The following is a 12,500-nucleotide window of genomic DNA, read 5'->3' as shown; positions in this document are numbered from 1 at the left end:
CTCTCTCTCTCTCTCTCTCTCTCTCTCTCTCTCTCTCTCTCTCTGTCTGTCTTTCTGTCTCTCTTTCTCTCTGTGTGTCTCTTTCTCTCTCCCCGTCACTGTCCCCAGTTCTCCCCCTTTTCCTCAACCCCCTCCTCCTCTCTCCTCTTCCCCTGCCTCCTTCCTTACCCACACATCTTGTCCAGGAGGTATTCCTTGGAGGCAGGTAAGAAGATGACGTTGAACTCCTCGTAACAGTCCAGGGTGTCGTTGACACACTCAGTGTGTGCCAGGGGGCTGGAGCTGTCTGTACTCCCCGACCCCCCCAGGCCAAGAAAACACCGGACAAAAAATGAAATAAAATATAAAATATGATAACATAAAATAAATCAAAACATACGTACGCACCCACGCACCCACGAACACACGCACATACATATATACTTGAATACACACACACATATACACACACACACACGCACACACACACGCACGCACGCACACACACACACACGCACTCACACAACACCTAAACACGCACGCACGCACGCTCTCACGTACACACACACACACACACACACACACACACATATGCACACACACACACATGCACATACACACACACGCACACAAGCACACACACACACACACACACACACAATACCACTATAAGATAGGGCCAGAAGAATTTATATTAAAACAAAAATATTTGATAAGTGGAGTGTGAAAAGATGTCAGAAAAAAATCGTGTATGCTTTGTTTATTTATTCTTGATCTGTCTAGCAAATGAATTTTTAATTCATTTATTGTTTGGTTGGTTGTGTATTTGTGTATCTATTCATTATTTATTTATTCATTCATTTGTTTGTCGATTTATTCAAAATACATGTTTATGAAAACAATTCTCAGATGTGGTTCCATCTACATAACTCCATTTACAAGCGAATGTCAGGGGGAAAAATAATGATAAGCCCTGATGATACTTTTAACCACACCAAAACAACATGAGCAACTGATCGTACGTACAAACAAACAAAACGAAGCGAATAGTTCTGGGACTACTACGGTAGCAGACGAACCCGGATATGGGTGTGTATATTAAGGACTCGGAATGAGTTTCAGTTTCAGTTTCAATAGCTCAAGGAGGCGTCACTGCGTTCGGACAAATCCATATACGCTACACCACATCTGCCAAGCAGATGCCTGACCAGCAGCGTAACCCAACGCGCTCAGTCAGGCCTTGAGAAAAAGAGAAAAAAAAGGTGAATAAATAATAGATAAGCTTACATAAATAAATAAATAAACAAATAATAATTATAATATAAAACGGTAGTAGAAATGATAATAATAATAAAATAATAATAATAATAATAATAATAATAATAATAATAATAATAATAATAATAATAATAATAAATAAATAAATAAATAAATAAATAAATAAATAACACAACAATGATGATAAATAAGCAAAAAAATCTAAAACATGAAGACACACATTCACACATACACCCACACATGCATAACAGATATACACCAAACATGCAGTTTCACAGATATGAAAGCACAGTCAAATACATATAAACGTACATGAGCTCCAACACACACACACACACACACACACACATTGCCCTCGAAATGAGCGGCGTGGAAGTAATGCCGCTGAAATGTGGACAGCTGCAATGGGGCAGCAGCAGCAGCGACAACAACAACAACAACAAAAAGCTAGTTGATTGCCCACCTGAGCAGTTGGAGGAGAAATGTTGCTGCATTCTCCGGATGTACCGGATGTACTGGCCCAAGTGTTGGCCGCACTCCGGCATTAGGTCCTCCACACACAGCGTGTAGTTGTCCAGGGAACTGTTCAGTGTGGCCGAGAACGACACAAGTCAAATATGGAGTTAGGGTGAGAACATACATACACGGAAAGGGAAGTAAGCAAACGAATACCTAACTGACTGACTGATTGACTAAGCTAACTAACTAACTAACTAGCTGACTGGCTGGCTAGCTAGCTAACTCGTTAACTCACTCACTCATTCACTCACTGACCACTTGACAGACCGACCAGCCAACCAACCAACCGACTGACTGACAAACTAACTAATTAGCTAGGTAACAAACTGAACGAATATATATACATAAATAAATAAATAAATAAATAAATAAATAAATGAATGAATGAATGAATAAATAAATAAATAAATAAACACACACATCGTAAACGAAGAAACCCTCAGAGAAACAAAACACTACCACCAAAACCAACACAAAAAATCAAAACACAAACATCACGCCCCTCAGTTTTAAACTTTGCTTCGACGGGCGCAATCGCCGAGTGGTTAAAGCAGTGGACTTTCATTCTGTGGGCCCCGGGTTCGAATCTCGGTAACGGCGCCTGGTGGGTAAAGGGTGGAGATTTTTCTGATCTCCCAGGTCAGCATATGCGCAGACCTGCTAGCGCCTGAACACCCTTCGTGTGTATACGCAAGCAGAAGATCAAATACGCACGTTAAAGATCCTGTAATCTATGCAGCGTTCGGTGAGTTATGGAAACAAGAACATACCCAGCATTCACTCCCCCCACCCCCCAAAACGGAGTATGGCTGCCTACATGGCGGGGTAAAAACGGTCATACACGTAAAAGCCCACTCGTGTACATACGAGTGAACGTGGGAGTTGCAGCCCACAAACGAAGAAGAAGAAGAACAATAATATTTGCTTCACACTAGCAAACAATTAATAATTAGTTCCTTAAAGGACCCCTCAACGCAGTGCAGTGTCAGTCTCACTCGCAGGCAGTCGGCCAATCCACAGAAGAGGCCAGGAAGGCAGCGTGGAAGGTGGAGTTGAACGGGTGGAAACACACGCCGACTTTTAGCTGACATTGCTCCTCCAGGAGTCCTGTGGGGGTTCTGGCACCGTCCGTGGCTGAGAAAAACAACAGCAAACAACCGGAATGAAATAGATGGATAGATAAACTTTTTTTTAAGGTTCTTGTGCGTGTGGTGATTGTATGAATAGTGTTCGGTTTGAGAGACGTGAGGTGGAGACTATTACCGCAAAAGAAAAGCGCGGAAATTTAGGGAGCAAAAATAAATGAATGATTGAATCAACAATCAATCAATGAGCAATATGAAACAAATAACATACATTAGATTTGATTATATGAAAAAGAGAGAGAGAAGAAAGGGGGGAAAAAAAAGCCCTGTTGGAAAGACAGATTATTGATGAACTTACTTTGTAACGAAGAATTTAATGTAGTGTCAAAGTAACTAATTTTCATAACAACACACATGCATACATATATAACACGTGTGAGCATACATACATACATGCAAACGTATATTGAAACAGAAGAGGAAGTATTACCCCCACCCCCACCCCCTCCCTCCCCCTCCCCAGAAGGGTAGGCTAGTGACTGACAGTTTCTGTCATTCTGTCACACGCAACCACGTCAACAATCCCACAGGTAAACTATCATATGACATGAGGGCTTACACGCTTCTGCTGACACCTGTATCTAATTACCTCCCCTGTCTAGAGATCCTACAGACAGGTAAGTAATGTTGCATCGACAACGGCCCCTTTCGCGAAGGTGACAACAGGGCAGTGTACACAATATATGTTACACAGAGGAAGTACAAACGGAAGTACTGAATGTCACTGTCTTTTTTCTGGAAAGAGGAAAACAACAACAACAACAGCAACAACAACAACAAGGAGATAAGTCTCTGCGATTCAGTGATTATTGTGACCGGTAAGGGGGGGAATTAATAGTAGGTGGTGGTGTCCTGCGATTGGTGAATCAGAACAGGCACAGCACTGAACGAACACCACCACCGACATGACTCAGCTGCAGTGCAGGATCTCCCCTGGTGTGCGACCTCCTGGAGACGTAACATCGATAGTTCCCTTTGGACTACGGGTACTGAGACTGCGACACACTGTTGCTATGTCTTGGGGGTGGTGGCCAGTCTAAATATGCGGCGTGAGAGTAATGCCACTTAAACGATGCAAATAATGGGACAAAACAACAACAACAACAAATAAACAAACAAACCAACCCAAAAGAACAGAAAAAACAAAAAAAAAAAACCCAAAAAAACAACAACAACAACAACAAAAACAAAAACGTAAATGACGCTAATGTTGATGTTTTGCATAAAGCCTTTTATTTTATTTCATTTCTAGATTTATGTACTTAGTTATCATAATCTATTCATTTATTAATTTGGTGACTTATCTATTGATTCATGTATTTACGTACCCTTTTTTTCTCTCTCCCTCTCTCTCTCTCTCTCTCAAGGCCTGACTAAGCGCGTTGGGTTACGCTGCTGGACAGGTATCTGCTTTGCAGATGTGGTGTGGCGTATATGGATTTGACCGAATGCTGTGACGCCTCCTAGAGAAACTGAAACTGAAACTGAAAACGGATGTAGAGGCCTGACCGACACGCTGGGTATTCACGAAGGTAAGTAAGGCATCTACGTCCACGGGAACTTTAAAAAAAGAAATGCAAATATCGTGTAGCGTGTGTATGGATCAGTCCGCACGTTTCATAAACACCTCCTTAGAAACAGAAACTGAAAAGCGGTAACTTAAATTTATTGTATTGTATATGATTGCATTACTCTTTTTGTTACAACAGACTTCCCTGTGTGAAATTCGGGCTGATCTCCCCCAGGGAGAGCGCGTCGCTACACTGAGAGCACCACAATTGTTTTTTCCTGCCTGCAGTTTGTTTTAATTTGTTTTCCTATCGAAGTGGATTTTTCTTTAGAATGTTTCTAGGGACAACCCTTTTGTTGCCGTGGGTTCTATGACGTGCGCAAAGTGCATGCTGCACACGGAACCTCGGTTTATCGTCTCATCCGAATGACTAGCGTCCAGACCACGATTCAAGGTCTAGTGGAAGGGGGGGGGGGGGGGGGGGGGGGGTAGAAAATACTGACGACTATGCCGGGATTAGAACCAGTGCGCTCATATTCTCTCGCTCCCAAGGCGGACGCGTTACCTCTAGGCCATCACTCCACATAATTCCTTACACGCATTGATGAAGGAAGCGCACGTTCTCTCGTAGTCAGGACGCATGAAGTTGAGGATGGAGTTGACGTGCTGCACACTGGTGACGTCACACTTGGATCTCTGTCCCTCCAGACACGTCAGCTGCTCTGACATGGCGCTGGAACGGAAGGGGCGGAGGGTGGTGGGGTAGGGGTGGGGGTGGGGGTGGTGGAGGGTAGAAGAGGGGGTGGGGTGGGTGGGTGGATAGGAAGACATGAATTCATCAGTAAATGAGTAAATGATCGATGCTATTTATCATCAGTTAATTCATGTTGGGACAAGGATGAAATGATGTAAGATTCTCCTTCTTCTTTATCATCATAGTCATCTTCTTCTTCTTCCTCTTCTTCTTCTTCTTCTTCTTTATCATCATCATCATCATCATCATCATCATCATCTTCTTCTTCTTCTTCTTCTTTATCATCATCATCATCAGCAGCATCTTCTTCTTCTCCCTCTTCTTTATCATCATCATCTTCTTCTTCTTCTTCTTCTTCTTCGTCTCCTTTGTCAGATAAAAGATGTGCAATGCAAACTTAGACTTATGAAGTTCATAACATCGATGAAAGAAAACTAAATGGTAAAGAAATGAAGAAAATGGAAGAAAAAGAAAGAAGCTGTCATATCATTTTGTATCCTTTCCTGTTTTGATCTGTGTATCCGTTTTAAAACACATTCCACTTACAGTTTTCAAGAAATGGACAATAGATAAAAGAATAAATGAATAAATAAATGAGTGAATAAATACACACAAAAATAAATGAATAGATAAATTGATTTCGGATCAAAACATTTCTTTGGAATGAACTATTTCAGCAACATTGGGGCGTTCCATGAAAACGAAAAATAGTTTCCAATCAATCCAGCATCACCTCTAAATTTTTCACATAAAGCATGATTCTCATAATTCTCTCCTATCTCTGCGCCTGCCTTCACCTCTACACTCCATCTCGCTCACTACGATCGGCTTCGGATCCACTCTGTTTACGCATACCCAGAGTCAAACACTCGACTGTTGGCCGCCGTTCTTTCTCTGTCTGTGGACCTTGCAATTGGAATGAACTTCCTCTTTCGCTTCGTCAAGTCTCCACACTCAGCTCTTTCAAATCTGGCCTTAAAACCCACCTCTTCCCAAAATAGCCTCCCTTGCCTGCCTCTTTCTTGTCTTTAGTTTCTACAGTTTTAGAGTTATGCATGCGTGTGAATGACTGGTGCGAAAGCGCTTTGATTTGTCTCTGCACAAGATTCAGCGCTATGTAAATACCATTATTATTATTAGAATATTGTGGTGTGTAGCAATATTTGATTGATAATGTGTGACTGCTACATCCTCACTGAATTAACAATATGACACGCACGCGCACACACACGCACACACACACACACACACACACACACACACACACACACACACACACACTTAGCGCACATGAAGGAAACCCACGGCAACAAAAGGGTTATCCCTGACAAACTTTTGCGCCAAAATCCGCTTTGACAGTGAAAGTAGATGCCCTTGCTGGATAAAAACAAAAAGGGGTGGGGGTGGCATTCTCACTGTAGCGACGCGCTCTCCGTAAGGAGAGCTAGCCCCAATCTTACACAGAGAAAACGGTCATGAAAATAAAGAGAGAAATACAATACAATGCATACAAAGACAGATAATCAGACACACACACACACACATACACACACACACACACACACACACACACACACAGAGAATCTTCATTGAAGGCTTTAACTCCCTATCTTTCCCCACCGCCCTCTCCTCTCCATGGGCTCTTTTCTTTCTTTCTTTTAATTTCTTTAAAGTAACTGTCCAAGCGACTAAAGACTTATTCCCCAGCCCTGCTTTTTCTTCACAGTTCATTTGTTCGTGCTTGTGTGATAGTGTGTGTGTGTGTGTGTGTGTGTGTGTGTGTGTGTGTGTGTGTGTGTGTGTGTGTGTGTGTGTCTGTGTGTCTGTGTGTGTCTGTGTGTGTGTGTCTGTGTGTGTGTGAAGAACAAGGGTTAGAGGAGGTGAGACGACAGGTGTGTGTGTGTGTGTCTGCGTGTGTATGCGTGTGTGTGTGTGTGTGTGTGTGTGTGTGTGTGTGTGTGTGTGTGTGTCTGTGTGTGTGTGTGTCTGTGTGTGTTTCTGTGTGTGTCTGTGTGGGCAGTGCTTTTTTGCACCCCAGTGACACTTCACCGAGTGTGTGTGTGTGTGTGTGTGTGTGTGTGTGTGCGAGCGTTCGTTCGATGCCTATTTCAAGGATTTCAAATTGGTATAAAGGCCAAAGCCTAACGTTGTCTGCTCCCTACTCACCGTCAATGGAGTGAGACAGATGCATATTAAAACAACAAGAAGAAACAAACAAACATGCACACACACACACACACACACACACACACACACACACACACACACACACACACACACACACAAATCCGAGGGACTGATTACATTGGACAATGAAACAGGAACACCATTTGCAGAGACCAAGGTTTTGACACACTAACCAACAAACATGAGGAATATGGTGTACAGTGCTTTGTTGCGCCCCAGTGATACTTCACCGAATGTGTGTGTGTGTTTTCTTCAGTTTAACTCACTCAGTACGGCCAGTCCTCTCTTCTCCTCTACACAGACCCCTCGGATGTCCAGTGGGTGTGTCAATGACCCAACCTTTAGCTTCCGTCGTCAGAATTGTGGTATTCTTTGTCAACATTCACCTCTTCAGTATAAGAGCCTTCCGCTTGCAATATTTTGATGATAGTAATTGGGGTGAAACGCTGTTAACGTCGTCTCTTTCGCCGTTCGTATGGAGAGAGTTAACGTCTATTGACTATAAGTGTTTTTAGACGGAGAGGAGTAAAGTAGTGGATAAAGGAAAGGGAATGTATGTGAATATTAGTGTAAAAAAGTGTTCAGGTTATGTATCAGAGGAAAAGTATATTATAAGAAAAAGTCTGAAGAGATTGTGGTGTGTATTGAATGAGGTGTCATGGGAAGGAGAATATGTATATGCATATCAACAAGTATTAACATACAACGATGTAAATATAAATAACAGCATTAATTATAATACATTTAAGGAGGATACCAACTGGACTGGAGTTTAAAATTTCTGAAAACATTCTAAGCAATGAATAATCATTCAAAATCTTTTCAGTGGCTAATGAAATAGTGTGTGTGTGTGTGTGTGTGTGTGTGTGTGTGTGTGTGTGTGTGTGTGTGTGTGTGTGTGTGTGTGTACTGTTCATGATGCGAGGCTGATGACTGTTTCTCCATGCTTGACTTTTTTTTTTTCTTACTTTATGATTGTCGTTTCTCTTGTATAATAAGTGATTTGTAGAGCACAATGATTGATTGCTTGTTATTTGAATTTTCTTGAGAATTGTTGTTTCTTTCTTGTTAATGTTATGTTCAATTTGTGAAGCACCGTGAGCCTCTCTGTGAAAGAACAGCGCTGTAGAAGATCAGTGTTATTATTATTATTATTATTAGAAGAAGAAGAGGAGGAGGAGGAGGAGAGGAAGGATAAGGCGGATGACGAAGAAGTTGAAGAAGAAGAAGAAGAAGAAGAAGAAGAAGAAGAAGAAGAAGAAGAAGAAGAAGAAGAAGAAGAAGAAGAAGAAGAAGAAGAAGAAGAAGAAGTCACCTGCAGGACAGCTGAGTCAGGAGGTTAGTGTCCTTAATGCCCTGCATCCGCTGGATCCTGTGGTTGAAGGTAGCAGAGCAGTGCTGATAGCAGGCATCCGCATTCCGCCCGAAGAGCGCAGCTGCAACTATGATAGGAGGGAGAAAACTGATAAAGCGATGCGAGAGAACTTTTCTAGGAGGGAGGGGGAAAGACATATTCATACAGCAGTAGAATAAACTAAATACATGACAGATGCGTGTGAAAGCGAATGACTAATATAGCAGGCAACCACATTCCGTCCGAAGAGTGTTACTGCAACTATGATGGGAGAGAGTGGGGGGGGGGGGAGAAAAATAAAAATAGAGCGATGTGGGGGGTCTGTTTTAGTAGGGTGGGTGGTGGAGGGAAGACGTACCGATAGAACAGTAGAAAAGAATAAATAGACCAGAACTTGTCCGAAAAAGCATGAACATATCATGGGAACAAGATGAAAATACGGAACGGAGCAGGAAACAGTAGAGAGGAGCAGCGTAGAGGGAAATGGGATAGTATGGAATGGAATACAATATAAAACAATAGAATTGAAGCGTGTGAAAGCGAATGGATAATATAATCTATGTTTGAACCCCCTCAGGGTTCATTTGTGCTTTAGAATGCTGCAATACCTATAGATTACTAGAATAACAGCAAAAACAACGACAAACAAACAAAGAAACAAGTAAACACCAACGTGATTCATGAGAAATAATACACAAATGCAGTGTAAATACAGCGAACGATTGAGTGAAAGAATTTGCAGGCAGTAGCCTTCCCAGAATAGTCTCCGAAAGCAAAAATGAAGCGAAATGAAATAATATGTTATGCAAATGGATACTGACATTGATCACACTGTACTGAAGCGTAATTCCACGCCTAAGGCAATAATTGTCTTCTGCAGAGCAAAGAAGATGCACAGAAGAAGAAGAAGACAACAACAACAGCAACAAGAACAACAACAAGTGCAGAGAGAAAGAAAAAGAGAGAACAAAAACAGCAGGAAAGAGAAAGAGGAAGAGAACTTGGAAACGAAAGAGAGACAAACAAAATCAGACACAAACACACAGGGTTTGAATACTGCGTGAAAGTCAAGCCCAGCTATTCAAATGGCGAACGCTTGCTTTGCCTACCAATAAGAATCAGATGGATGACCGCCATTGTGAGTCAGTCCGCACCAGATGCCCTCTGTCGTCTGTGATCTGCAGGCAAAGAAAGGGACACGTTGTTTGTTTACAGTGCTTAGTGTGATACGTTAAAAATTATGCACACCCACGTTTACATACTGGATGCGCCACACTTTCACACACACACACACACACATTCCCGCAGTTATCACACACACACACACACACACACACACACACACACACACACACACACACACACACACACACACACACACACACACACACACACACACACACACACACACACACACACACACAACCCGTATGCTATTTCTTGCCCTTCGTCCACTTATTTGCCCCTATCTTACCTGACATTAACTCTCTCCATACGAACGGCGAAAGAGACGACGTTAACAGCGTTTCAGCCCAATTACCACCATCAAAATATTGCAAGCGGAAGGCTCTTATACTGAAGAGGTGAATGTTGACAAAGAATACCACAATTCTGACGACGGAAGCTAAAGGTTGGGTCATTCAGACACCCACTGGACATCCGATGGGTCTGTGTAGAGGAGAAGAGAGGACTGGCCGTACTGAGTGAGTTAAAAATGAAATGAAATAGAATGAATCACACACATGTCTATATGTGCATGTATTGTGTATATGTATGCTTAACATATATCTCACTGATCGATTCCAGTCTGTCATCTTCGATAATGTCCAGTCTGAACCTGTTAAAATCAAACACGGAGTCCCACAGGGATCTGTTTTAGATCCAGTTCTCTTCACACTGTACACTGCTCCTCTTGCTGAAATTATCAACCACCACAATGTTAGTCATCATTCCTGTGCTGATGACACTCAACGTCAGAAGTGTGATACCCCTGAAAAAATTTCCTCGCTCTTGCAAGAAACATCTGAATGCTTCCTGGAAATTAAAAATCTGGATGATTCTAAATAAGTTACAATTGAACGCAGACAAAACCGAAGCAGTGATGATAGGAACTAAACAAAAACTCTCTTCCATCACAACTGACAAAATCAGACTTGTCAGTGCATCCATCCCTCTTTCAAGCTCAGTCAGGAACCTCGGCGTTGTCCCTGACAACACATTGTCCATGCAAACAAATATCAGTCAGACATGTCAGCTCTGCTACTGTCAATTGCAACGCATCAGTTCCATTCGGAAATATCTGTCCACCCGCGCAACATCCAGAATTGTCGTTTCTCTCATTCTCTCTCGCCTTGACTACTGTAACTCTCTATTGTCTGGTTTGTCTGCTTTATCCATTCAGTCCCTTCAGCGCATACAAAACTCTGCTGCCCGACTCGTCCTCAGAAAGAAAAGATCTGAGCACATCACTCCTCTTTTGCAACATCTCCATTGACTTCCCGTCTCACACAGAAAAAAGTGTAAGATCAGCACTCTATGTTATAAATGTATTCACAAATCTGCCCCTTCCTGTCTTTGTGACTGCCTTCACCTCTATACACCATCTCGCTCTCTACGATCGGCTTCGGATCCACTCTGTTTACGCATACCCAGATTCAAACACTCCACTGTTGGACGCCGTTCTTTCTCTGTCTCTGGACCTTGCATTTGGAATGAACTTCCTCTTTCGCTTCGTCAGGTCTCCGCACTCAGCTCTAACAAGTCTGGCCTTAAAACCCACCTCTTCCCAAGATAGCCTCCCTCCCCTGCCTCTTTCTTGTCTTCAGTTTCTTCAGATTTAGAGTTATGCATGCGTGTGAATGACTGGTGTGAAAGCGCTTGGATTTGTCTCTCCACAAGATTCAGCTCTATATAAATATTATTATTATCATTATTGTTTGTGTGAAATAGTAAGCTTTTTGCTTTAGATTAATCAGGAGCCAACAGAAGAAAATAGATTTAGTTAGACCCATAATGAATAAATATAGTGAATGTGCATTACTGCTTAAATAAACTCGATCCTGTGGGTGGGGATGGAGGGAGGTGTGAGTGTTTGTGAATGTATTCGCGTGCATGTGGTGCCTTCGTGTGAACCCACTGCATTGTTGGAATGTGTAAATGGATGAGCATTGTATGTATATATGTTGTGTACTTTAATGAAAATTAATTTCAACAAAAAAACCCCCAACAAAATAAGTAAAAACAACAACAAACGAAAAGTCATAAAACAAGAAAATGAAATGAAATGAAATAAATGAGAAAAAATAAAAACAACATTCTTCAATTATTCCCCCACCCTCACTTCCATCCCACCTCAGTTCACAATGGTTTCTTTTTCTTTGTCGACAGCTAGGCCGACAATATTATAATATATATATCTTTTTAAAGATGAAAAAGACAGAAGAAAAAAAAGACTTTTGTCACTTGTGTGTGGGGGACTATACCACGACGCCATATAGCCTCATCCTGGCGATACCGACGACGTCATGATGTTTGACGTCATGATGCAAACGCTCTGGGGATGATGTCCCCTGAGCGGACAGGAACGTGCAGCGGCGCATGCGTATTTCAACAGCCACATCCCCTTTGTACACAGTTATATATGTATGTGCTGAGCGGGTTACATATACATTTAACATACTTGACTTACATTCCCCCTTGCGCGCGTGTCATGAAAGTAGCGTGGCTGTGTAAATGTCGGAATGAATTTGGTTGAACATACAAAGCGTATTCCCT

At 42.1% G+C, this 12,500-nt stretch overlaps 1 protein-coding gene across 2 annotated transcripts in view; it reads right to left on the bottom strand.

Annotated features, from left to right (window-relative positions):
- The window catches only part of LOC143286588 (uncharacterized), a 37,783-nt gene that overhangs the window by 16,773 nt on the left and 8,510 nt on the right, over positions 1-12,500 (bottom strand). For both annotated transcript variants that reach the window (XM_076594215.1, XM_076594214.1), the window contains exons 2-7: positions 9,836-9,904; positions 8,688-8,814; positions 5,028-5,164; positions 2,772-2,910; positions 1,721-1,839; positions 169-286 (exon numbers count right to left, since the gene is read on the bottom strand). In XM_076594215.1, coding sequence (XP_076450330.1) covers positions 169-286; positions 1,721-1,839; positions 2,772-2,910; positions 5,028-5,164; positions 8,688-8,814; positions 9,836-9,863 — 668 coding nt within the window. In that variant the 5' untranslated portion in view covers positions 9,864-9,904. The remainder of the gene's footprint in view (positions 1-168; positions 287-1,720; positions 1,840-2,771; positions 2,911-5,027; positions 5,165-8,687; positions 8,815-9,835; positions 9,905-12,500) is intronic.

This window comes from Babylonia areolata, chromosome 10, assembly GCF_041734735.1.
Source record: "Babylonia areolata isolate BAREFJ2019XMU chromosome 10, ASM4173473v1, whole genome shotgun sequence".
Lineage (NCBI taxonomy): Eukaryota > Metazoa > Mollusca > Gastropoda > Neogastropoda > Buccinidae > Babylonia > Babylonia areolata.
This window is presented reverse-complemented; position numbering and strand designations above follow the sequence as displayed.